At 57.0% G+C, this 26647-nt stretch overlaps 1 protein-coding gene across 2 annotated transcripts; it reads left to right on the forward strand.

Annotated features, from left to right (window-relative positions):
• The first annotated feature begins 2 nt into the window (after positions 1-2).
• BPIFB2 (BPI fold containing family B member 2) lies at positions 3-20162 on the forward strand. 2 transcript variants are annotated; one of them, XM_008543484.2, is made up of 17 exons: positions 3-295; positions 2153-2242; positions 3014-3157; positions 5359-5452; positions 6793-6897; positions 7750-7896; positions 9314-9374; positions 10714-10774; positions 14568-14659; positions 14928-15113; positions 15332-15385; positions 15895-16065; positions 16706-16773; positions 16924-16969; positions 17756-17819; positions 18179-18255; positions 19836-20162. In XM_008543484.2, exons 3-17 carry the CDS (start codon positions 3049-3051, stop codon positions 19875-19877), a joined length of 1377 nt encoding a protein of 458 aa, XP_008541706.1. In that variant the 5' UTR covers positions 3-295; positions 2153-2242; positions 3014-3048; the 3' UTR covers positions 19878-20162. The 2 variants fall into 2 exon arrangements, 1 of the variants encoding a protein (XP_008541706.1); XR_011531070.1 differs by lacking the exon at positions 16706-16773 and having other exon boundaries at positions 99-295.
• The last annotated feature ends 6485 nt before the right edge of the window (positions 20163-26647 follow it).

Raw genomic sequence — 26647 nt, forward strand, 5'->3', positions numbered from 1 at the left:
GTGGGATTAAGGTTGCTAGTCAGCTGATCTCGAGAATATCCTAGGTTGTTCAGGGGGGCCCGATGCAATGATAAGGGTCCTTTGTGGAAGAGGGAGGCAGGAGAGGAGAGAGATGACAGTGTGGGGAGCACGCAGCCCAGGCTGCTGGCTTCGAAGATGGAGGAAGGGGCCGTGAGACAAGGAACGAAGGCAAAGAAGTGGGTCCTCTTCAGCAGCTCCAGAAAGGAAGAAAGCCCTGCCCATACCTTGATTTTAGCCCAGGGAGACCCATTTTGGACTTAGGACCTCCAGAACCGTAAGATAATAAATTTGTGATTTCAGTCACTAAGTCCGTGGTAATTTGCCACGGCAGCAACAGGAAATGAACATGGACCCTCAAGAATATTTGCTGAAGGGGGGGGCCCCTGAAATGCTGCCCCTATCATTGTTACCAGGGTCTTCCAATCGTACATCCATTCATTTATTCATTCAACAAATATTTATTAAGCTTCTGGTAAGTTCCAGGCACTGGCTTACAGGGGTGAGAGGAACCAGCTCCCGTCTCTGGGGGGAGGGTCAGGTGGCTGGCAGAACAGCTTGCACAAAGCAGGTGCCACCGCACGCGCTTGCTATGGCTGTAGGGAGGAGGGGCTGGCAAGAGCTCCATCCTTTGTGTCTGTCTGTCCCCCAATGTCCCCTGTGTTGGAAATGTCAAGGAAGAGGAAGCGTTCATGACAAGAGCAAACAGTGAGAGTGGCTTTGGTCAATATTTGCACCCCTCTCCACGGAGGCTGCTGTTTGCTTCGGCTGCAGTGAGGGCCAGGAGGGCTGGCCTTAGGCATCAGTGGGCCGGCTGAGGTCAGCAGGAGGATGTCAGGGAGCCTGCGGCTGGCCCTTCTCATTCCTTTTTGCTGAGAGAATAGGGCAGGGGGGCACTGGCTGGGAGGCAGGGCGGGTCCACGTGAGGTCTGGCCTCTCCGGGGAGAGATCGGTGGTGTCTGTGACTCTGTCAACTCTGTGGGCATTCGTGGGGACCCACGGGGCTCTGAGCCTAGTATGTGGGCTGGTGTGGAGTCAGTGGGAGTCATGGAGGGCTCTGGAGTGGGGGAAGGCCCCGAGGTCCCTTGTGCCTGTAGCCCAGGTGAGCCATACAGAGAAACGGAGGGGCCTTCCCCGGAGTCATGCCGTCACCTCCAGCGCATGTGTGTATGCACACACACAAACATATATACACCTCCCATTACCAGAAACACACACACACGCAACTAACACCATACACACACAGCCACAGACACTCAGTATATAAGCCCACATACATAGACTGTACATAAGACTCCCCATACCTGCGCTCATGTGGGTTTGGGTAAACAGGTGTGGAACAACATAAAGCAAGATGTCCATGTGCCAATTTCATGTGCACACTCACACACAATCACATTTTCCTCTGATGCCAGTAATTAGGACTTAATACACATGTGTAGCCATGACTATGCAATACACAACCACACACACAAACGTGTACACAACCCTCATACACACATGTGCACACAAACTCCTTCCTGTGCACACACAGTTCCTTGGGTCTCATGTAGTCAAGGTGGAGCACAGACCGTACAGACTAATGCAGAAAGGGAGGATGGGCTAAGTCTGTTGGGAGTGGGATGTGCATTTGGAGACAGGCTGGGTGTTAGGTAGTGGGGACTGGATCATCCACATCCTTGACTGTTGCCCTTTGAGTTAGGACTCAATGTCTGATGAGGATCAGGGCTCAGCCTGTGACAAGGGTCAGGGCTCAGTCAATGACTGGGGTTGGGGCTCAGGTAGCCTCCTGCCCCTCCCGAAAGGGTCATGTTTCTGGGACAGCTTGAGGCAGCATGCCTGACAGGTTATTGTAGCCGTCCCCGTGACATTGGGCATCCCTTTCCTCCTGGCCTGGCAGGGCCTGGCTGGGGTGACGAGGGGACCCTCGGGGGAGCAGCCCTCCTTCCAGAGACCTCCTGGCCTTTGAGGCCCCAAAGCCACCCAACCCCAGGGTCTCGGGGTAGTTGGCAGGCAGTCCTGGCTACGTGGCAGCCCCAGCACACAAGTGGGATGAGACACTTTGGCACAGGCCGTGTTTGCAGGGAAAACACTTGCAACCACAAGCAAACCTGCCGCTCCCCGCATCTTCCAGTGGGTCCTGCACACCAGGGAGCCTCATAAAGCAGCTTCCACGCCCGCCTGGGGCAGAGGAGGGCTTGGCGCTGAGAGTCCACCACCCGAGGTAGGAATGGGCATGGGGCTGGCACTCCTCCAAGGAGGAGCCTTGACTTCTCTGTCTGTTCAATGGGGATACTGCTTCCATCCGCCCTCTGAAGAAGGGCCCATCCCTGGTCTTGCTGTGGGACTTTGGGCAAGTGTCACTGCTGGGCGTCAGCTCCCCCGTCTGAGCAGTGGCCCCCGTTCCTGCCTACCTCTCTCTCCCCGAGTCGGACACAGGTCCGCCCGTTTGGCTGGGCTGGGTCGGGAGGGGCTGGAGGGCTAAGGGGGATGCCTGTTTTCAGGACATTTCTTACCTCGCGCAGGATGAGATGAGGCCAGGAGCCACCCCGGGTCTTCCCCTGGCTGGGTTTGGACAGCTGGATACCAGCTGGGCTGTCACACTGGGCTGGACTCCTGGCGTTAGGTGACACAGCCCTGGGCCTCGGGGTGGTGGGTCCGGGCTCTCTCTGTGGGATAGGGAGCTGCCCTTGGTCTCCCCATCTGGGAGTCTCGGCATCCTCCTCTGGCATGGCTTGAGTCTTGCACCCAGCCCTAGTTTGCCATGTAGCCTTAGGCAAGGCCATGCCTTCTCTGGGCCTTGTGGCCCTTTCCAGACCAGATCCCCCGTGGCTCCGTATGAAGCAGGCCTGGAAGACACGGAAACTGCTGGTGGGGCCTCAGGCAGGGCTGGGGTCACCACTCAGGGCTTGTGACCTCAGGACTGGGGTAGAGTTTGAGCAGCCCCTGGGGGGTCCATTCTGGACAAACCCCCTGATGCTTGTCCCCATCGCAGCCCACAGATCTTGGGGGGCAGCGGCCAGGACCACCATGGCTCAGGCGTGCAGGCTGGGCCTGCTCTTGGCGCTGCTGCTGCCCGTGGTCGGTGCCTCCATGCCGGGCACCGTGGTCAGACTCAACGAGGCAGCACTGAGCTACGGTAAGAGACGAGCCGCCGGGCTGTCCCGTGTGTCTTTGCATGAGCATGTGCTCATGGATCCACGTCTGTACGTGTGTGTACAACCCTAAGCATGTGTGTGTGTCTGTAAACTCAAAGGCCCATGAGGACCCAGATTTTCTCTCATCTGCTGCTGTGTCTCTGGCCCCTGACGGTGCCCAACACAGTGCCGCTCAACAAATATGTGTTAAATGAATGCAGGAGTGGGAGTCTGTGTCACCTGCACGATGCACGCGTGCACGTGTGATTGTGTGGATAGGTAGGTTTGAGTGTCTGCTTTTGCTGGTGTGTCTGTGTATGAGTTTGAAAATTCATGGAAATGTGCCCACGTCTGTGCTTGAGTGTTGGAGGCATGTGTGCAAATGCCGTGGCACACGCCTGGATGTGGGTAGGCAGGTCGACTGCGCACCCTTGGTGTACGGTGTGCACATGGGCACTGGGGAGAGGCTTGTCCTGGCTCAGGTCCCTGCTGGGTGCACAGGGAGAAGATCCAGCCCCTCCCCAGGCCCCTCTTGGTTGAGGCCTCTGTCCTGTGACTCTGCTCCATCCTTCCTGCCCCGTCCTCTGGGGGAGGCACAACGAGGAAACCCAGGCCCAGGGAGGGATAAAAGCTGCCCCCAACGAGATTTTGGGGGTCCCACTGAAGCTGAGTCGGGGTGAGAAACCAGAAGCTGTTTCCCCCTGGGCCAGACTAAACTCAGATTACAGGGTGAGGGACTCAGGTCAGACAGTAGAAAGGACTTCCAGTGGCATAGGTCACAAAGCAGTGAGGCAGTGGCTCAGGGAAGCAGCAGGGCCCCCTGGGGCTCACCGGTCTTCCGGGACTTTGTATCCGGGCAGTTGGGCAGGGGGTGAAAGGCGTCAGTGATCCGTGTTAGAGCGTGACTGTCACACAGAGCCATGCACGGGAGACGGCCGGCAGGGCTGTGAGGCCCAGGCCTTCCGCTGGCCCCCTCCCTCTGCGGGTCCTGAGTGAGCCTCCTTTGTCCCTGGAGAGCCCTCCTGGGGTCACCTGCCCGTGTTTGTTCTTGGCGGAAATCTGGCGGGAGGTCCATGCCCCACGCACCTCTTTCCAAGGCTGGGCTGGGTGGCTTCTTAACAGCGTCCTTCAGTGTGACACAGAGACTTGTGTCAGGCGAGCACTGTAGATGGTGTCTAGAGGCCTGAGCGTGCGTCTCAGCTCAGCCACAGATGGTCAGGCTGGAGAGGGGCATCCGGAGCATAGAGACCACTGCCTCCATGCTCCGGGTCTGGGGAAACTGAGGCCCAGGGACTTTCCTGGGTCCCACAGTGAGTCTGAGCAGAGTTCAGGCCTCTTGACCCCTCATTTGATGCTCCCTTCCAGCAACATTACCTTATTTTAATTCCGCTCACGTTTAATTGCTTAATGAGCACCTCCCTTGGCCCAGCAGCACAGGTGTGGGAGGAAGTCCAGGGGCCTAGGAGCCAGCTGCCTTGGCCCAGATCTGATTTCCCCTTGCCAGGTGGCCTCAACTCTGGGTAAACTGGGCATGAGACAGTACCTCCGTCACAGAATTGTGAGGAAAAGCTAGGCTCTCAGAACAGCGCCTGGCACAGAGGGAGCGTTAGAGAAGTGATAGCCGTTATGATCACAGAATGAACAGCAGCAGCAAGAGCTAACGTCATTGTGCACGGAGTCTTCACAAGGACCCTATGTGACGGGGACCCTTATAATCACTGCAAATTTATAGGTGGGGAAACAGGCACAGAGCAGCCACATAGATAGTGAGTAGCACAACTGGGATTTGCACCCAGAATTTGAGGGACTCCAGCCTCTTTCCCTGGCCCCCCCATCACCACTCTACTGGGATATGCTCCTTCTGCCTGGGGCCTCGGGGACGGCTCCAGAGGAGGTGGGACCAATCAGAGTGTTGCCAAAGGGCAAAGGATGTTATTGTTTCTGAGGAGGGGGGTGGACAAGTAGGCGTTGGGGAGGCAGAAGTGAGAGAGGAAAGGCATGCCTTGCAGGGCCTGGGGTGGGTAGTGCACCCAGGTGGACTCATGGGGAGCCAACTGACCGCCCGTGTGCCTGTGGACAAGCCAGCCCCTTCTAGTTTCTGAGTCCTCTCAGCCCAAGATGTGGGGCTGATGGTGGGTGGTGTGGTCTCCTTCGGTGGCTCCCAGGGCAGCCTGACTGACCTCTCCCTGCTCTGGCCCCACAGTGTCTGAAATTGGGAAAGCCCCTCTCCAGCGAGCCCTACAGGTCACTGTCCCGGATTTCCTGGACCGGAGTGGAGAGAGGCTTCGGCCCACCAGGTGAGTGCTCCCACCCACTAGGAAAAGCGCTCCAGCCCTCCAGATGAGCCCTCCTCTGTAGGGGAGGGCTTCCCTCCCCAGACGAGACACTCCCACCCACTAGGCGAGTGGTCACAAGAGGACCTGCCTCTGACTTAGTAGATTTCTGCCCCCAGGGGCCAAGACTGGGGATCCTGGGGCTTCAGGGCTGGCAGGACTCTTGGCTTCCTCCGAAAACTAGACGCTGAGTTTAGACACGAGTCTGAGCCTAATCTACCCGCATACGCCCCATAACGCACAGAGACTCAAAGGCAGAGGTGGGTGGGGGCATCTCAACTCAGACACCTCCGGGGCTGGGCCGATTGTCCCCATCCACGTGCGGACACAAACTCACTCTTGTCAGATCTCTGGGTTCCTAAGATAAGTCATATATATGTGTTTAAAAGCTATCAAGTTTTGAATGATGGCAACTAATGAAAAAACATTTAAAACCTTAAAACACTGGGTGGGTAAAGAAGCAGCTGGCTTGGAGGCCACCACTGGGGCTGGAATGGTGGAGAACTGGGAATGACAGTAAATGCCCAGCCCCGAGGATCCCTCAATGACCTGTAGTCTGGCCGCACCACGGACATCACGTGGCTGTTTGAGAACAGTGGCGAGGATGGTTGTTTGTAGATGTGGGAGCAGCTCCAAGATAGTTGCTGAGTACAAAGAAGCAGGTCCAGGTCAGCCTGCGTGCATCCTAAGGAGAGTTGCGGAAATACGTCACGCCAGTGCTGACAGCCAGAGCGTTTGAGAGCAGACTGTTGATGTGACCCTTAAAATTTACACCATTTCGTTGTGTCTGAATTCCCACCCCCCTCAACGACTGTGCAGGAAAAACAATGACTTTCATTTAGGAAAAAAAAGAAATCATAGGTTCGTTGGAGAGAGCTCAGCCGTCAGCACAGGCAGCTTTGAAGGGAGTAGTTTCCTGTTGCTGGAGGGCAGCCAGCTGAAGCTGTGGGCTAGCACGCTACGGAGGGGATTTCTGCCTGTGGTGGATCTTGAAGTCTGTCTTTTCTCACGTTCCCATCTTTCCGGACGTCTGTCAGAAACCAAAATCCCTCCAAGACCTGAGCAGTCATCTTACCCAATTCCCACCCAATGCTGGGGTCCTCTCTGCATCTTTTCCCTGCTAGCTGGTTGTCCAACCGTGGTTCGCATGCCCCCTGTGATGGAGAACTCACTACCTATTCCTCCTTCCATGGTTCCAATTGCCAGTCCTTCTTTATAACATCAGCAGTGTGGATATGGCTCAGAGCGTTCACTCCAGAGTTGATTCCATGGTTTAACAGGGGCCCTCCATTCCCACCCTGCAGGATCCAGATTCTGAATGTCCACGTGCCCCACATCCACCTGAAATTCATTGCTGGTTTTGGCGTACGCTTGTCGGCAGCAGCCAATTTTACTTTCAAGGTCTTTCGGTGAGTGACTCTCCTTCTTGGGGGCGCAGAGTGAGGGGAGGGGATCAACAATTCCCAGGACCCGTGCTCAGGCCTCCAGACTCCCTGTTCAGTGTCCTCTTTCCTGCCCTCCAGCGGGGGAGCAAGACAGTAAGAGAGTTTCTGAGAACCCAGACCCCGCCCAATACTGTGCAACCAGGCAGCGCCATTTCATTTCTCCAACCCTCAGCTTCCGCCTTGGTAAAACGGGATGACCCTTGGTAGCATGGCCGAGAGCTGCAGCGAATGGAATCATTTCTGTAATTAGAATTATCTCCCCCTTTTCACAGCACAAGGCATACAGTAGGTGCTCAATAAAGGTAGCCGTTGGCATTATTTCTGTGCATCAGTCACTTTACATGCTTTTAATTTTCAAACTATGAGCTGGGCATTCAGAAGGGTCTTATTTTAACTCCTCTGTCCTGGCATCAGCAGTTTAGGAGTGCTGACTGTGGGCCAGGCTCCAGGCAGGGTGTTTGCACACGACCACCTCACAGAACACTCGGTGCAGCCCTGCGAGATAGGGACCACCAATCGTTATGTCCGTTTCACGGAAGAGGAAACTGAGGCTCAGCTTGGGGAGTGACCGGCCCAGGGTCTCGCAGTGAGAGGTCACAGAGAGCCAGATTCACACCTGTCGGCTGCAATGTCTGTGACCCTCCGTGGAGTATGGGCGGCTCTGGGCCTGCCCCGGGTGGGGCCACCTTGTGCTGAGTGGGGGCCCTGTCTGTGTCAAGTGGAGGGGAGGGCAGGCTGGGGGTTTGCAGGGTCTCCCATCTGTCAAGGTGGGCTCTGCTGGCGGTGTCATGGGGCTGAGCGCTGGCGTCCCTGCAGAGGCCCAGAGCACCTGGAGCTGCTGCTGCCTGTGGTACTCCAGGCCGACGTCCACGTGGCCCAGGGCTCCATCGGGACCCCCGTGGTCAGCATCTCCACCTGCTTCTCACTCTTCGACAATGCCATCGTGCTTGACGGCAGTAACAGGTGGGTGCCTGGTGAGGCCTGGGCTGCAGGAATCCCAGACACTGAGGCTGTGGGGCCATTTCTTGAGCTTCCTACTCAAGCCTTCACCCAGTTCTCACAATGGGCCTAAAAGACCCCCAGTATCACGACTGTTTTGTAGCTGAGGACACTGAGGCTCAGAGAGGGGGGAGACTTGCCCGAGGTCACACAGTGAGTATGCAGCCAGAATCTATGTCCCCTCCACCACCCCACCCTGCATCATGTGACAATGCACATTAGCCATTAACATACCATTCTGGGCTGGTGTGGCTACTAAGGACCTCAGAGGGCTGGCCCCCCTGCGGAGATGGGGAGTCTGAGCTCCAGGCGGGCGGGGACCTGCCAAGCTTTCACCGTGACTCAGGGGGCTGCTTGTCTGCATCTAAAGCTAAGAGCAGCTCCCCCTCCTGCTCTGTGCTGGGTGTGTTCTAGGCCTTTCAGAGCATCGTTTCACAGTGGTCCTACCAGGAAGGTGTGAGCATTTCCCCCATTTTACAGGAGAACAAAAGAAGGCGCAGAGCAGTTAAGTGACTTGCCTAAGGTCACACAGCTGACAAACGGTGGAGCCAGGTTCCAACACCCACAGCCTGACTAACCCCACTGCTTGTGACTCCTCCGCATGATGTCCACACCCTCCCACATGTTGGCGGGGTTCCCTGTGAGGGGCTTGAGCATTTCAGACCAGACGTTTTCCCCAGAGAAGGGTTGGGTGTAAATCTGTTCATGCGTCTGTCCCATGACCATGGTGTGTAACTCATTAGCCCTCACGGTCCTCATGGGCAGGAGCTGCTTACGAAACAGAAGCCCAAAGGTTGATGGCATTAAAAACATGGATGTCATCCACCCCGCCACCCCACCACGGGAGGCCATTCAGTGAGTTTGGGCTGTGGCCTGGATCAATGTTTTATGGATCAAACCAACGACCCATAGTTTCCTAGCATCCCTGTTGAGAAACACCTGCTTAGACCCATCTCTTATCGTTCAGAGGGGAAACTGAGGCCCAGAGCGAGGAATGGGCTTTACTAGGTGTGTCACCAAGAATTGGTGCCCATGTGGGAAGCGCCCCTGCCTCACTGGGCTCAGAGTGGCCATGAAGCCAGCCAGCCAAGGCCAGGGCTGAGTGCGATTTTTGCAACGCTCTGTCTCCCCCGGGCCTGGCCTGGTTACCATGTCTTTGCCATTTTCAAACCTGGAGACCAATGACCTCTTCACGGAGGCTCGGTTTCCTCGTCTGGGGGCACTCTTGTGCTGGCACTGTGTCTGGCACATGGCAGATGCCTAATGGGAATCACGGGCCCCTGGCCGAGGGAGAGTCTTTCCTGGATCTGTGGCTTTGCCAAGAGAGGCAGGCCCAGACGCGTTGACCGGCCTCAGAGCCCTGTGTGCGTCTCTCCCTCAGCATGGCCCCTGCGCTGCTGGTGCCGCTGCAGCAGCACATCAACGCCGTCCTGCGTGACAAGGTGAGAACGTCTTGTGGACCCCTCAGGGAGGAGGGCGGGTGAGCGGATGGGGCGCTGCGGGCATGGGGAGCTTGGGATTCTTGTTGCTTGTCTTTTAGCAGAAGGCCCTTCTTGGGGCTCCTCCAACTTTCCCACGAGGGCAGGCAAGAGGCTGGGCGATGGTCCAGGGCTGTGATGGCCAGGCCCAGACAAGGGCGGGTTTGGGGGCTGCAGGGGAGGGAGGCTCGTCCTCTTGGGCCAGCCCCAACTCCGTGCTGGAGGGTGGGGTGTGGGCAGTGCTTTCAGGGGCCACGTGACTTATGAAAAGGAGACAGAACTAGAGGGGACAAGGGCACGGGCACTGGAGTCAGAGGTGGCCTGGGGTCGAATCCTGGTTCTCCTCCTTCCCGGCTGTGACTCTTGGACCAGGCACCACACCTCCCTCTGCCTCCAGTTCTGCGTCTGTAGGGCAGAGAGAGTAAATGTCCCCCTGGGCTGATTCCGGGGCTGAGGGCGTTAACGTCCATGGAGGGTTTAGAGCAGTGGTGGCAGACTGAGTGTCGCTATTACCCTTACTATTTTCGCTCCTGTCATTAGCCACCTGTGGTTGACTTGGTGAGAGATGGTGCCGGAGGGCCCAGGGTCCCACCACCGAGGGCGCCCGGTTCTCCATCTCTGCCCCCTCCCTCCGACCCCACCTCCTTTAAGGGGCAGTAGCAGAGACAAATCAACCCACTGCGTGCCATCTCACACCTCCCGGAGGTGGGCCTCAGTGTCCCCATCTTGCAGATGAGAAACCTGAGTCTCGAGGGCTGAAGGCAGAACAGCCTCACCAGGCCCTCTCCTCTGCCTCCTGGTCTCACCTGACCTAGCCTCATCAGCTCTTGCCTGGACAAGGCTGTGACCACTCCTGGCCTTGCAGTCTTTCTCTGCCCCTCCTTCTGTCACATTGAGCCAAGCCCAGTATGCTTCTCTGGCTGCCCCCTGTGCCCAGCAGAACTCCAGTCTCCCAGGCCTGGCTTGCTGATCACTGCCTGCCTCCACTGCGGGGAGTGCCCTTCCACTAGCTGGCCATCTGGGCCCCAAGGCAGCAGGATCCCTGCCTTAACCGCCCAGGCCCCGCTGTGGCTCCCTCTGCTGTGTCCCACTGCCCCTGTTCTTTCCTCTATGCCCATGGGCCCCAGCTTCCCCTCTGAATCCCCCGTGCCCGGAGGAGGTGCTAGGAGATGCCCAGTGGGCAGTGGAGGAAGGAAGGGACTCCAGGCCTTGGTGCGCGGGTTGGGAGAGGCTTCCAGACCGGGACCCTGGACCCTTCCACCTCGAGTGTGGTCCTAACCCAGCCTCTTCTGTCTTGCCGCAGCTGTGCCTGAGCATTGCCAGCCTGGTGCAGGACCTCAATGTCCACATGGGCACAGTAATTGGTAAGGCCTGGGAACCCATGGGGATGTGTCCGGGAGCTCTGAGACCCTCTGGGGCCCCCAAGACCCTTCAAAGACCCCCATCTCTGGATCAGGATCAACCTCTGGGAGGTCAATTGTAGGACGACTGAATAATTATTGATAGAATCTGGGAATCTCCAAATTCCAGAATCGAGTCTTCAAATGTTTTGTATGTGTGTGCGTGTGTGTGTGTGTGGAGGGGGAGAGCGAGGACATTCATTTTGCAATTGCTCCTCCCCACCCAGAGAGTCAGAGACCCCATTTTCCCCTGGTTTTGCTCCAGCATCTCTCACATTCTTTGCCAGACTCCCCCCCGGCCCCTCCCCACACTTTCAGGGCTCAGGCCCTTATATTCCATTTTCTCCTGGACATCTCCTCCTGGAGGTCCCACAGGCGCCTCCCACTCAGCGTGGCCTCGACAGAACTCAAGCCCTCTAGCTCCCAGGCGCCCCTGCTCCGGTTTCCCTTCCAGGGGCCAGCCACCACCCAGCAGGGGCCTGGGGTCAAGGGCCCTCTCCCCTCCATCTTCTGTCAGCCTTGTTCCACCTCTGGTTTTTCCAGGGGTCCTTATTAACCAGGGGGTACCAGGAGTAAACCAGGAGAAGGCCACTGTCTTAGCTTAATCCCCCCAGAAGCAGACCCTGAGAGGAGGGTTTTAGTAAGTGGATCCAGCGGGGTGGACCTGGGGGCAGTGGTTGGGGAGCAGACCAGCGAGGCAGGGAAGGGAGACGTGTTAAGGAGCAGACACTGAGTGGGAACTGAGGCTCCCTCCTGTTGGGAGCTCTTGGAGACTGAGTAGGGCACGCCTAGCATCCTACCCAGGGGGCAGGAGCTGGGGTCTATATCCGCCAACTCCCCTCAGTCATTGGTCCCCTCCCTAGCGCCCCACACACCTTCCTCCACCACACAGACGGATGCCAGGTGCTCAGCCGCTCGGCATAGTCCACTGAGAACTGTGGCCACAGTGGCCTCCTAAACAGGGCTCCATCAGGACTATCTCACAACACGAAACTGAAAGCTGTGAAAGTGGCTGACTTCATCTTCTTTTTAGCAGTATTTCTCGATATGTAAGAACTACACGGGAAGTTACCCACCCAGCCCCAGACTGATCAAAGAATGCATCCTCTGTGGACTTGGGGGGTACTATTCTCTCGGTGAGCCCTGAGCGTGAGCTGGGACCCCCTCTGTCGTTTCACAAGCCTGTTGTGAAGCTGCTCCTGTTCGAAGCGCACCTCCTCCTATCCGACCGTTCTGCCTGGGGTTCTAGGGTTTCTCGCGCGTCGCCCTCACTGACTCAAAGCCAGAACTGTGGACTGTTGGCAGCTGCACTTGCGATCCGCTGGCTTTGCCCTCGAGTCCGGGGCTTACATCCTCCTCTTACACGGGACGGCGGTGCGGGGGGGTGGGGGGTGGGGAAAGGACACCGGGCTGGCCTGCTGGTGCTAAGCCAGGAGGGATGGCTGGCAGGGTCCACGTTTATCCGTGGTGGGTTCTTTAGTGAATATTATCATATCAAGGTAGCTTTGGTTTCTTGTGCAATCTTTTAACAAGAGTCCTGTGAGGTGGCATCATTATCCCCAATTTATAGAAGGGAAATCAGAGGCTCCAGGTCTAGAATCTCCAGCACGGTGCTCGGAGCTGCCCATGAACCAGTACATCCTGGTTTTCTCCTCTCCACACATCCACCCAGTACTCTGCCTTCATTTCACGGTCCAGCTCTGAGTCACCTCGTCTGGGGAACATTCCTTGATTCCCCCTGACTCTCTTCACTGCCCCAACCCCATATTACCTTAATAGGAGGCACTAAGATGCTGAGCAAACTGGGCTTCGAATCCAAGATCCTAAGTTTGAATTCTGGTCCTCTTGCTCACTTGCTGTGTGACCTTAGGGAATTCACTCCATCTCTCTGAACCTAACTGTTCCATCCAAAAAATAGGGATCGAAATTCCTACTTCTCCTATGTGTTGCTACAAGACAGCACAGGTGAAGTGCCCAGCGTACGTTGGGCTCAATAAACATACGTCCCTCCCTTCTTCCTCACGGGGTTATCTCTATCAAGATGCCTTGAATGTGGGTTCATAGCAAAGACTAGCTCTTGCCCTTGTCTTTGAGGAATTAAAGAAGTCCAGTAAAGGAAAGCTAAGTGGCCAGCCCCAGGGGACTGCTTACAGGAGTCACATACATCTAGAGCGTGGAGCGACAGGAGCTGTTAAAAAGCGAGTTTAAAGGGGCATTTAATTACATGGCAGCATGCCCGGCGAAATGTGATATAATAAAAGCTGACATTTACTGTCGTGTTATTAGCCCCATTTTACAGATGAAGAAACTGAGGCAGTCTGCCCTGAGTGCCTGTGCTCTTAACCCAGCTACGAGGCCACCCTGTAAAGAAAAGGAGGAGGACACAAAGCCGCATACAGCTTCACTCCATTTGTACAAAGAGAGGGAGGGAGTTTATCTCTGCATGAGAAAATACTGAAAAAGAGAGAGGTCTGAGATTCTGGGTTATATCTTTTCTAGCTTTAAAAAAAGTTTCTATATGTCTCCAATGACTATGTATTATTATTTTTAGATTTTAATGTTTTTATTCATTTTTAAAACATGCAGTCATTCACCCTTTTTAGTATGCAGTTCTGTGAGTTTTGACAAATGCATGTGGTTGTGTAATCACTGACACACTCAGATACAGAACACCGCCAGCCCCTGGCATTCCTGGTGGCCGCCCCCGCCTCCCACCTCTGTCTATGACAGCCAGTGATCTGTAGAAATGGAATCACACTCTACTGCTTCTAGAATCATAAGAAATTTCCAAAATACTAGGGAAAATAGAATTAAATGCAGAAGTGACAGAAAATCAGACAGAAACCTGAATGGATATGCGCACTCGTGCACGCGCACGCATGTGCGCGCGCGCACACTCAGCCTTTGCGGGAGGAGCCGTTACGAAGAGCTGGGCCTTCCACATGGTGGGCTTGAGCCCTCGCTTCCACGCCATCTAGCCGTGTCCAGGGATGTGGTTCCAACCAGTGACTCACCCTTTGCTACCTTCCCAATCAGAATCTTCAGAGCCTGGGGGGACCCGCCGTGTAGGAAGCGGGTTCTCAGCCGGGCCTCCCTGAAAGGCCCCGGGGCGTCTGTGGGGGAGCGGCTCTGCTGTCTCCTGCCCTGAGGGCCCAGGGGCGTGGGCCTTTTGAGTTCCTGTAGGACGCAGCGTGATTCGGAGGCAAGAGTATAGCTTTGGAGTCTGAGGGACCAGGTCTGCAACTGTGGGGATGACCAAACCTCATAAACTGCTTGTGTGCATGTGTGCGTGCGTGTGTGCGTGTGCGTGTGTGTGAAACGGGCTCCAAACCTCACAGGACTGTGGTGAGGATTGAATGGGACGGTATAAGTCGTGTGTCCGGACCTTGAGAAACGCGAGCCCTCTGCTCCTTCTGTGGTTCCTTCTTGCCTCTGTCGGGGGGTGTTTGTGTCTACAGTGACTCTCTCCTTCCTTCTAATTTGGGGTCTCTAGTCTCCCACTGATTGGGAAAGCAGAAACCAAAACTGTTAGAATTGTGTCTAAACTAAGAGCCAGTAGGTTGCGAGCGGCTGAATCTTGGGTGTATGCGTGCTGTGACTCAAATTTGCTTACTCAAAGGCCTGTCTTCCCTCTTTCGTTTCTTAGCCCAGGTCTAGTTATGCAAGATAATCAGATAATTGAGTTTTCAGGATATTCGAGGCATTGGTGGGTAAGCTAAGTACGCCATCTTTTCTTCCTCATTCTGGTTTTATTTAGGCCTCACCCCTGTGGGTCCTGAGTCGCAGATTCGTTACTCCGTGGTCAACGTGCCCAACATCACTAATGACTACATTTCCTTGGATCTCAATGTAAGTGCCTCCCTGTCAGCCCAGAGCTGGGGGTTTGTTGCCTCCGGAGTCCTCAGTGTCCTGGAAGATTCCTGAGGGAGCAGGGGAGTTGAGGGGAGAGGAGCTGGAATGGCATTCCCGGTGGAAGCATGGCACACAGGCTGAGGAGTGAGGCTGGACGACATGTGGCATCTTGGGGTGGGTGGCGTGTCGGGGCCCAGGTTCTCTGATGGAGCCACCTCCCTACTGAGGCCCTGCTGCTTTTCCCCTTCTCCCCCCGCACCCCCAGGCTGTTCTCTTCCTGCTGGGCAAGCCCATCGTCCTGCCCTTGGATGTCACCCCCTTTGTGCTGCCAGAGCATGTGGGCACCATCGGCGCCATGGCAACCGTGGGCCTCTCCCAGGACCTGTTTGACTCTGCACTTCTGCTGCTGCAGAAGGCTGGCGCCCTCAACCTGGACATCACCGGGCAGCTGGTGAGGGGTGGACCTGCTGCCCAGGGCGCAGGGGACAGGTGCCTCAGCCTGGGGAGACCCCACAGAAGCCAAATCATGGGGGGATGGGGCAGTGGGAGCTTTGGAGCCACAGAGGGGCTGTTGGAAGGGTTAAATGGGAGTTGTGGGGAGGCGAGAGGTTGTGTAGCTTGGGGAGTCGCTGCCCTAAAACCTGTCATGGCGTGGGGGGCTGGTTTCAGAAGTCGGATGACAACCCGCTGAACACCTCCATGCTGGGCCAACTCATCCCCGAGGTTGGTGACATTTCTGGTCATTCCAGGGGCTGAGACAGGGAGTGGGGTGGGAGGCTGTCTGGGGTGTGGGATCTCTACTGGCTCATGTCTGTCCCAAGTGGGGTTTGACCCCTGCCCTTACGTCTGTGCCTCCTCCATCTCGGAGATGGCCCCTCCTTCTGCCCAGACGTCATGCTGCCATCTCCTCTCCAGGCCTTTGCCCACGCAGGGCCTCTCCTTTCCCCTATCCGTCTTCAGGACCAAGCTCTAGTCTGGTCCAGGGGCCTCCTTGAACCCCCACAGCCCCTGAGCTTCCCTCCCTCCCCGCACAGACAGCACAGGCTGTCCCTGTCTCTGGGCCCACCACCTCTTCAGACTGGGCATCCCCGAGGGCAGGGGCCTGGGGGGACCCGCCCTGGTGGCCCAGTCATGCACAGTGGCTTGATCAGCGTCTGAGGAATGGTGAGTGGAGAGCCCGCCCAGCCTCTGCCCCCAGGTGCCCTCCTGCCTCTCCCCTTCCGCTTCCCCAGGTGGCCCGCCAGTTCCCGGAGCCCATGCCCGTGGTGCTGAAGGCACGGTTGGGTGCCACACCTGTGGCCATGCTCCGTACCAACAACGCCACGCTGCGGCTGCAGCCCTTCGTGGAGGTCCTAGTTCCAGCCTCCAACTCGGCTTTCCAGTCCCTCTTCTCCCTTGATGTGGTGAGTGCGGTGGGCTGGCTGGGGCTGGCTGGGGTTGGCTGGGGTTGGCTGGGGCTGGCTGGGAGCGTGGGTGGCTCTCAAGGCCTTGCTTCCTCCTACACTCTCCTCATTTGCTCTGCTCTAGCCATACTGGTCTCCTTTCTGTTCCTTCAATATGCCAGGACATTCTTGCCTCAGGACCTTTGTACATGCTGTACCCTGTGCCTCGGACACTTCTTCCTGTGGCTCTCGGCATGGCTGGCATGGCTGGCTTCTCCTCATCTTTCAGGCCTCAGTTTAAACGTTGCAGCCTTCCTCAGGGCAGCCTTCTGGGACCACCCTGAGAAACATGGTCCCCTTTGGCCCTCTCCACCCACCGCTCTGCCTTCATGGCACCTGCCACTCTCTGAAAGGGTCCTGTCTGGTTACTTTGGTTATTGTTCACCTCCTTTACTGGGCTGTGTGGGATTCCCAAGAGCAGGGACCCAGTCTGTCTTGTTCACACTGTGTTCCCAGTGCTCCGTGCAGGCCTGGCACACAGGGGTGCTCCACAAATACCTGAATGTGTGGGCGCGTGGGTAGGAGGCTGGGGTAGCTGGTGGCCAGCTGAAGACTCCCACGTAGCTCTGTGCCCTTTGACCCTGCTCTCCCTACATGCCAGGTAGTGACCCTGAGCCTCCAGCTCTCCGTGTCCAAGGTGAAGCTTCAGGCGACCACGTCTGTGCTGGGGTGAGCGAGGCCCCTGGACCAGCAGGCTCGGGGCGTTCCCCTGTGCAACGGGCACAACCACCCATCACAGCCTCAGCCAGAGGAGCCTGGGACGGAGCTGGCTGGTACAGGGGTGGGAGGCCTTCCCGAACCCTCCTGCTTCTTTTTCAGGGATGTCCAGCTCACGGTGGCCTCCTCCAACGTGGGCTTCATTGATGTGAGTGTGGGGCTGGGGTCTCCGGAGACCCCCTCACTGGGTGGGGCAGGCCTTGAGCCTGGGGAAGGGGTGCGTGTGCATGCGTGCTTGTGCACACCTGCGCCTGTATGTACCACAAGAACCAACTTCCTCCCGGGGCACTTGGGGACAGTGGTCAGTCAGTGGGCCTATCCATTGGACAGTCAGTCTTTCTCAGGCTGTCTGAGCCTTGGTTTTTCAGGGGGTCACTCAGTCAGCCTGCCTGTCACTCTGCCTGGTGGTCCATGACTTGTTAGACCAAGAACCACTGAGTCCACTGGTCGATCGGACATGCCAGCGTCAGACAGTGTCGGCTGTTCCTTTGGTCATGTGATGTGGCTGGGCCACCAGCCACCATGCATCCCTGTGTCGGTTGGCCTGTCAGTCAATATGTCCCATCGATCTATCCGCAGTCAGTCCCTCTGTCCGCTGGTCAGCGCCAGCAGGGCTGCCAGTCACCTGGTGTCAGGTGGGCCCCAGTCACCTGTTTGTCGCACAGGGAGTGAGTGTGGGTCAGTCAGGTGCTGGTCTCCCCGCCTCCCCTCAAGGGAGAGTGGTTCCTGGGTGCCTGATGCTCAGAAGGCTCATCCAGACCCGGGGGAGCTGGGCTTTGCTTGAATCCAGGACAGGGGTGACCTGCCCTCTCCCCATCCCTGTGCCTCTGCCGTCTGTGTCTGTGTGCTCATGTGTGGCCCGCCTGTCCCTCTCTCCCGGCCCCTGCTTGGGGTGGGCCTATGGTCCCCCATCTCCCTGGCTTCGTGGCTGCAGACGGATCAAGTGCACGCACTTGTGGGCACCGTGTTCGAGAAGCCCCTCCTGGACCACCTCAACGGTGAGCCCTTCCCTCCACCCCAGTGTGGCCCCTCTGGCCCCCTCCTGCCCCACACCCATTCCAGGCTCCATCCCAGCCCCTTTCCCACCTCCCAGGCTCAGAGGTTAAGAGGGCGGCCTCGGAGTCCAGCTGCCTGTGTGCACATCTTAGCTGTCTAGCAGCTGTGTGATCTCAGTTAAGTTCCTTTCCCTCACTGAGCCTCAGTTTCCCTTCTGTAAAGTGGTATAATAATAATGGCTCCCACCTCCTGGGTGGAGCTCGGTATCACGATGCCCACGAGGCCTTCAGCCAGGGCTGGCTCCAGGTGGCGCTCCGTGACCGCCTCCCGGCTGAGCTTGATTTCCCCTTTCCACCTGCAGCTCTCTTGGGCATAGGGATTGGCCTCCCCAGTGTGGTCAACCTTCAGTACGTCACTCCTGAGGTCTCTGTCTATGAGGTGAGATTAAAGGGGTCCTCTCAGCCCCCGGAGGGAGGCTGGGCTCAGTGAGGCAGGGGTCCCGCCCGCCCTCCCTCCCTGCTAGTGCCAGCGGTGGGGTCTCAGGTCAGCCAGGCCTGGGGGTGCCCCCTGCTCCTGCCAAGACCACGCCGTGAATCCTTAGCTGCAATGAGATGGAAAACTCAGGGTGTCAAGAGACATTGGTGCGAGGGGTTCACCCGCCCTTTAGTTCTCATCGAACATCACCGGGGGCCACATTCAGAGGATTCAGGCCTTCTGCTGTCCCCTGGTCTGTGCCCTGCGACAGGCATGGCCCGTTGGTATCTGGAGGAGGATGGCCAAGGGGCTCCTTCCAGCCTTGTGCACAGACCTCTGCAGGCTGGATGAAAGAAGGGGGCTCCTGGCTCTTCTAAAGTCTCTTTTCCTGGGGCAGAAGCTGTGGGCCCAGGGTGGAATGCAGTCACTATGCCCCAGGGGAGATCCAACCACTTCTCTCTGTCTCCTTTGGGATAGAAAAGGATAACATTCTTCCTAACTCGCTCAACCCGATGTGCGCAGGACGGAAGCTTAACCAAGATCCCTCGAGCCCCGCATCTGCATCTTCCTTATGCCCCCTGAGCAGGACGTGCTGATGCCTTTTCAGGGAGGGTGCCGTCCTTGCTTAAGAACTGTGGTCCCAAGGCAATTGGGGGACCCACCCCGCTAAGAAGGAGCACCCGGCACACATTGGAGCCAGGGCTGTTAGTGGAAATTTCCCCAAGACCTTCACAAACAGGCGCGGTCAGGGGCTGACCCGGCTCGGCACTCAAAAATCCCGCCAACTGGGTCCAAAGTCAAAGGTCCCTAGACCAGCCCTGCCCCATAGAACTTTCTCCAAGGATGGAAATCTTCATTGTGCAACACAGTAGCCACTGTCAGCCACGGGGCTCGTGTGGCTGTTGGGCACTTGAAATGTGTCCACTGCCACTGAGAGCTGACTTTTAACTTTTATTTAATTGTAATTAATTTAAATGTAATTAGCCATCTGTGGCTAATGGCTACCATAATGGACCATGTGTGAGCTACACACGGGCAGGGGCTCGGTCTGGGTTGTTCTCTACAGGGGTTGGCTCACAGTAGAGGCTCAATGAAGATTTGTTGAATGAATGAATGAGTGAATGAATGAATGAAGATCAGCAGGCCCCCAGGATGTTTCTACAGTGCAGTGTAGACGGGAGGGGGCTGCCTGACTCTGCTGGGGAGACTTGGACTTGGGGAAAATACTCGATGGTTCTGGACTCCCAGTAAAAAACAGTGATGGCATCAGCCGTGGACGGAGCACTCATCAAACGCCAGCCCCATGGCGAGTGCTCTGCCGGCGTGTTCTCTCTGCATCCCCGTAGCCGCCCTGTGAGATGGATGCTGTTACCAACCCCAATGACAGGGCAGGAAACTGAGGCCCAGAGAGGCAAAGACAGTCCTCAGGGCACACAGCAAGAGTGGCAGAGCATGAACTCTGAGCTAGGCTGATGGGGTGGCTGGGGGTCCTTCTGGTCCTCGTGTGGTCTCTGACCTGGCCCCTGGTTCTCTTTGCCTTCCAGGGCTACGTTGTGATATCCGGTGGACTCTTGTACCAGCGCTGAGGCCAGACCACTGGGGGGGCTAAGAGTGGGCCAGCTCACTGATGCTGGGAACTTCCTGCCTCAAGTCACTTGGGAAACTGAGGCAAAGCCACACTTAGTCATCACCAGCAGCCCGGATGCCCAGCCAGGCTGTTTAATCTTAACCGAGTAACTGGGTTCCCTTTTCTCACCGCCCCCCACCTATCCCCTTATTCCCTCCCTCCCCTCCTTGTAGGGAGCAGATCGCTCCTCCAGGTTGTACAGACCTGTTCCCTTTTGCATTAAACATCTTCACTTGAGCTGCAACTTCCAGCCAGGCCTGGCGAACTCTTTGCATACTTGAGGCCAGTGGCCTACGTGCAGTCCCTGTGTCCTGTCTGTCCTTGGAGCCACCAAAGCCTCCTGGGAGAAGAAGAAGATATGACCACATCTCTGTAGACCACATCTGTTGACTCCATCACCTCTTCAAAATATGAGGGGAGCTCATATTTTGAAGGAGGACCCTGGAGGGCAATAGGGACAGGCAGGCGGGGTGTGGAGTTCTGTTTCTCAGACGTGGGGACTGAGGCCCAGTGAGGAGAGGGATGCGCCCAGAGCCTCAGAGCTGGATGATGGCGGATCCCTAGGACTGTGACATTACTAGCATCCAGGCAGAAGGTGTCCAGCTCCCTCTTCCACGCGCCAGCTCCCTGACCTCAGTTTGTCCTCGGGTCACGAGCCTCAGGTGACAGGGCGTTCACTACTGTCCCGAGCGGCTTCTCCACCTTTGGTTCACTCAAGTCAGGAGCAAGTTCCCTGTTTGAAGGAGGCAGAATCTGCCTCCCGGGCCCGCGGCCTCACTGAACATGTCTAATTCCTTTTTCCTCTGAAAGCTCCTCAAACCCAGGGGGTCACCAGCAAGATGGCCCGGGCAGACCGCGTGATGCAAACACTGCAAGCCAAAGCCGTGCGGTTTCTCTCCCGATAAACTAATCTCTTAGCAGACGTGGTGTTCCTTCCTGCCAGATACACAGGCTCATGTTCTGTTTACATTTTCTCGGGGAGTAAAAAAGTGTCCGACTTTCCACCATCAGTAAGCAGAGCCTTTGGAACAGTGTGACATTATCCTCTCCTCCATAAGGGTTATGGGCTCATCCCTGAAGTCTCGGTGTGACACAGGGAACTGGAGTAAGCCCAGAGCCTTGGTGGTGGGGAGGAGGTGAGGGTGGTGCTGAGAGAGAGAAAAGGGAAGACTATAAAATCCAACCTCAGGATTTTGCTCAGGATAGCATGACTTTTGATTAATTCATCAATCCTACTTTTTTTTTTGATGAGGAAGATTGGCTCTGAGCTAACCTCTGCCAATCTTCCTCTATTTTGTATGTGGGATGCTGTCACAGCATGGCTTGATGAGTGGTGTGTAGGTCCGCACCTGGGATCCGAACCTGTGAACCTTGGGCTGCTGAAGTGGAGTGCATGAACTTAACCACTGCGCCACAGGGCTGGCCCCTCATTAATCCTACTTTTATTGGGACTTAATATAGGCTCAACCCGAGGCTAGGTGGTTTGGAATATGGGAGACAGAAATTTTGAGACATAGACTCAGCCCATAAAGGAAGTTAATAACCTAGAAAAAGACCATGAGCTCAATGTATAGTGTCCATCCATTAAGCAGTCAGTCCAGCAATCGAACCACCCTTCCTTCCTTCCTCCCACCCACCCATCCATCCTTCCGTTTATCCATCCATCTGTTCATGTACCCACCTGTCAATCCATACACCACCCATCCATTTGCCCATCCACCCACCCACCCACCCATCCATCCATCCATCCACCCATCCACCCATCCATCCACCCACCCATCCACCCGTCCATCCGTCCATCCGTCCATCCGTCCATCCGTCCACCCGTCCACCCATCCACCCACCCACCCACCCATCCACCCGTCTACCCGTCCAGCCGTCCATCCGTCCAACCGTCCACCCGTCCACCCGTCCGTCCGTCCGTCCGTCCGTCCATCCATCCATCCATCCACACATCCATCCATCCATCCACACATCCACCCATTTATCCAATCACTTTTTCTAACCAGCTAGGTCTTTGTTTGTACCCATGATGTGCCTGGTTCTATGACATATGTTCTTTTAAGAGGAGGGGGACAAAACGCCTGAGTGAACCTCCTTGCCCAGAAGGAAGCCCTGTTCTGCCCAAATCCCAGTCCCTGAGGGACACCATTCAGCCATTCGGTTAGGAGCCTGCTGGCTGCTGAGAGGCACAGACGAGTGTAGCAGTCTGGGTCCAATCAGAGGACAGGACCCACACAGTAGCTTAAACGGGGAAAGTTTAATATGAATAATTATTAACTTTGGTGAAAGAATAACTACAAGCCAGAAGGAAACTATGGTATTCTAGGGCCGAAGGAGAAGACCAAGGAAGGCAAAACTTGAAAGAGCTCGGACTTCACTTGAGAGGGTGCTGTTCAGCCTGCTGGACAGCAGGGAAGTTTGTTGGTCTGGCCAGGTCGGAGCTGGCCTTGAGTTGCTGGGCAAACCAGAGGCAGCCGAGGCCTTCAAGCAGCATGGGAGGGGCTGTTGCTGGGGAGAGGTGGGGGCTGTGGCGTGCAGATGCAGCAGCTGCTCGGCGTGTGGCCATGCAGGGGACTTGCAGAGGGAGTCTGGCCACTGGCATGGCCAAGAGACCTTCTGAGTGCACGGCTAGAGGGGCGGGCGTGTGGTAAGGGCTCTGGTTTCTGTTAGCAGAGGGCTGCAGGAAAGGCTGAGGCCAGGCTGAGGCCAGGCCGAGGCTGCCAGGTTGCAGAGGGACCACGTTCCATGCCCCGAGGAAGACTGTTTCTTTAAAATAATTTTATTTTTAGGGAGCTTGCCACCTATGTGGCCATTGGAACTTGGTTGTGGCCACTTTACTTTGAACTTAGGGAACATGGGATGGCATGACTGTCCTTTTCCCTCCCAGAATTACTACTATTATTCTGCCCCCTCATCAAAAGAGGATAAAACAGTGACCCAGGGAAGTTGAGGGAGCCACCCAAGGCCACACAGCTTGTGAGGGCCGTGGCTGGGACTGGGGCCCAGAACCCTGAACCCACACAAGGGAGTTTCTCCAGCCTTCCCCCACCACATGACCCTCCTGCTCCCCTGCCCCCAAATACCCAGGATGGCCCTGGGGGGAGGGAGGGAGGGAGGGCCAGTGACCGGAAGCACATGGAGTAGGGGGTGGGGGGAGGATTTGCCTGCGGAAGGGAGGTGAGGCCTGCCTGCCCCGCAGTCTGTCGGGGGCGGGTCCTTAGGGATAAAATGATGCTATCTGTAGACTGGCTCCTCCACACCAGGACACAGACTGGCTGGGCTGACCTGGGTCCTGCTCTCGCCCTGTCCCGACCTGGCTTCAGCCCTGCTGATCTCAGGCAGGTGCTTGCCCCACTCTGGCCTCAGTGGCCGCATGTGCACGATGGGCACAGTAGCTCCCTGGATCTTCCAGACCCCTGGGATCCCTGTGGGGTGGATGAGGAAAACCCCAGTCCTCCAGCAGCGCCCCTGGGACTGTTTGTCAAGCACAAAGGCCCTGGAGGTGACCCAGCCCAGCCTCCCCATGGGCCTCCTGGAGAGCAGGGCAGAGGCTGGGTACCTGAGTCCTGGCTTCCAGCCCCAGTTCTGTGGCTGGCTCGCCGTGTGACCCTGGGGTCACCCTGCCTTCATTGCCCTCAGAGTTTGGACCTTGAGAGAAAGCCACCCTGCAAGTGGCACTTACCGCCTCGCAACATCTCCTCCAGGCAGGTCTGTCCCTCTGAGGACCCCCCTGGGCCATTAGCTCCTCCTGCCCCATGTGAGTCTCAGAGGGGCCCAAGTCCAGATGGTCCAGGCAGCGTCTCCCAGGCCTTTGCACCTGCCGGCCGCCCTTCTGGAACACGTTTCCCTGCCTTGCAGAGCTGGCTCTGCTCACCTCTCCGGCGTCTGCTCCAACATCCCCTGCTCCAGGGGTCTTCAGCTAACCTCATTCTTCCCTCCCCATCCCGTCCCTCTGGCTCGGTGGCTGCCACCAGTCTTATTGCCAGGAATGACCTGGCTTTGTGGTTGCTGGCTTGCAGAGTGCCCATCTGCCCCTGTGGGCTCCAGGAGCCCTCTCAGGACAGGAAGCGCCTTGTTCGCTGCAGCATCCCCAGCGTCCTGCACAGGCCTGGCACACAGTAGGTGCTCAATAGATGTTTGTGGGAGGAATGGATGAGTGCCAACTATGTGCCCAGCCTTGTGGGAGGCACTGGGTCAAGAGGAGAGGGCCATGAGAGCCCTGATGCCTGCTCTGGCCACCACGTCCCCTCCCCAGCGCCCGCCCGTGTGCAGCCGCCCTTCTCCTCCGTCCTCTGTGCTATTTACGTTGGAACAGACTGAAGCATCACGTGAGCATCGGGGCTCCTGTTCTTTGGGCCTCTAGATAATTATCGGGCCTTATTAAACCCTTAATTATCCAAGCGGCTAATCAGGCTCCTGAATATAAGGGCTTCCTCGTCCCAGGGTCGGGAGGCTGGGGTCGGACATCTGTGGGACGTCCCCGCGCGCGGCAAGGTAAGGACAGGCCCCACCTGTGGAGCTCTCCCCAGAGTGTCTTATCCAGCCCTGGCATTTAACAGACGAGAATATTGAGGCCCAGAGAGGGGAAGGGACTTGCCTGAGGTCACACAGCTACCGAGTGGCAGGGCCAGGGCTTGGATCTATGTCCTGACCGCCACCTCGTGCTCCCTGCTTGACAGGAAGCCACAGGACATGGCAATCTTCAGCTGCTCTAGGACTCAGGCCAGATCAGGGAGACAGCAGATCTGAGGGGCCTCCCGGGGCTCCACCTGAGGCCGAGGGAAGACCAGGGAGGTGTGTTTTGCAGGAGCTCAGAGCTGAGCTGGGGCAGCAGGAGTTGGCGGAGGTGGGGCATCTAGGGGCATTTGCCAGGCAGAGAGAGGGAGGAAGGCGGAAGGAATTTCTAGGGGTGGGAAAACATGTGAGTGAAGGATGGGGTGGGGGCAGCAGGAAACCCTCGACCTGGGTGGGATGGATTAGGTCCACTGTCAGGCTCAAACCGTGATTTCTGAGGCCGGGGGCGTTGGGGGCTCCCTGGTAGAGGAGGCAAGGGCTGAAATTAGGACTTGAGGGATAAGCAGGTTCTGGGCGGGTGGAGGGAGGCACAGGTCAGGCGAAAGCACAAGCACGGTCAGAACAAAACCCTGGCGATAACTGTTTGTCCCAGAAACACCTGCACGACCATGTCACCCCTAGCCGCTCACTATTCTAAGAGGGCAGGAAATCCTGCCCATGTGGCCTTAACACCTGGCGTCAGTTCCAGCCCAGGAATGGGGAGACTGGGTGGTCTCGGAGCTCAGGCTCCCCAACTGGCAGATGGGCTGGGGCCGGAGGAGACCTTCGCCAAGCACCTTCCGGCTCTGTGGCCCTGCCACTGACCTCCATGCTCCCCCCGGGGATGGTTTTCAGAGAGATTTGGCACCCGGCGTGCCTGCGTCCGGCATATGCCCATGGCACACACGTGTGTGTTCATAGGGGTCGAGGAAACACCAAGATGGATGACTTTCAAGCCGAGACAGATATGTAAAAATGGAATGGGATGAGACAGAAGTGGATCACGCTTTCATTTAGCAAATATTGACCGTAGGCTTGAGTGGTCCCCCCTGGCTTTTTATATGCCGGCTCCCTCCCACCCTTTAGGTCTCAGCCTACATCTCTCCTTTCCTGACGTCCCTCCCCCTTCTCGCACACGCGCTATAGCCCCTTCGATTGCGTTAAGATTCAGGACGAGCAGGACTGTCTCTGCCGTGTGTAGCCCGGTCTGCCTGGCACGGGGCAGGCACTCAGTAAATGCAAGCTGAATGAATGAATGAATGAATGAGTGAATGCACACAGGCATGGGCTCAGACTGGGGAGGCAGGCCCCCAGTAGGCGTCCATCTCTGTGGATCAGTGGAGCCCTCTGTGCTCGAGGCTGCTGGCAGCAGGAGTCCAGCTGGAGCTCCCCACTCCGGGGGGTCTGCCGGCCCCTCGGGTCCCTCCTTGATTCTTGCAGCCACAGCTGAAACCGGACGCAAAGGCTCGGCCTCTGGTTGGAGAATTTCAGGTCTTGGTAAGTAGGAGGGAGGGATTTCTGGGGGCCCAGGGCTGGGGTGGGGCTTTCCTGGGAACTTGAAGGGTCTGGGGTGGAAGGTCTTCATTCGGTTCTCTACTCAGTGGCTGGGAGAACCTGGGTGGGCGCCTCAGTTTCCCTATTGGTGAGGCGATGTCTAAACGGCCTTAAGAGGCTGTGGGTTGAGATTTCTGGAAGTGAGACTGCACTGGAGGAGGTGGGGGATGCCGTTGCCTGGAGCATCAGGGTAGGGGGAGCAGAGGCCCCCCCCCATTCCCACACTGCCCTGGGCGTTTCTGGGCTCAGGACCTGGTTGGAATCCCCTCCGCGGTCCCAGCATTGCCCAGCACTGAGCGGCACTTGAACTCATGAAAAACTGCAGCTGAACTTCTCCCCAAATCCGGAACTCAGGCCATCCAGAAGGTGTCACGCCCCCAGACGAGGAAACCGAGGCTTAGCAGGGGAAGGGACCTGCCTTAGAGAGGTCAGTCAGAGTCACTTTGAGAGATAGTGGCTCCAGAGTCCTGTGTTGAATCTGGACCCTCTTGGAGACCCTCTTGAGAAGGCAGTAACGAGGTTTGCTGAACTGGCTGGAGTCCAAAGGGCCCTGGACCCCTGAGATCACGCAGGGAGCCCAGTCTGCTGGGAGCGTGGGAGGACCCCAGGGGAAGCAGG

Source organism: Equus przewalskii, chromosome 21 (genome assembly GCF_037783145.1).
Source record: "Equus przewalskii isolate Varuska chromosome 21, EquPr2, whole genome shotgun sequence".
Taxonomy (NCBI): Eukaryota; Metazoa; Chordata; class Mammalia; order Perissodactyla; family Equidae; genus Equus; species Equus przewalskii.

Bases quoted from the DNA above. Each gene is read 5' to 3' on its own strand.
- BPIFB2 (XM_008543484.2), top strand. From the start codon at position 3,049: ATGGCTCAGGCGTGCAGGCTGGGCCTGCTCTTGGCGCTGCTGCTGCCC. The intron at 5,453-6,792 runs GTGAGTGCTCCC...CCCACCCTGCAG, and splicing joins GAGAGGCTTCGGCCCACCAG to GATCCAGATTCTGAATGTCC. The intron at 16,774-16,923 runs GTGAGCGAGGCC...CTTCTTTTTCAG, and splicing joins GCGACCACGTCTGTGCTGGG to GGATGTCCAGCTCACGGTGG.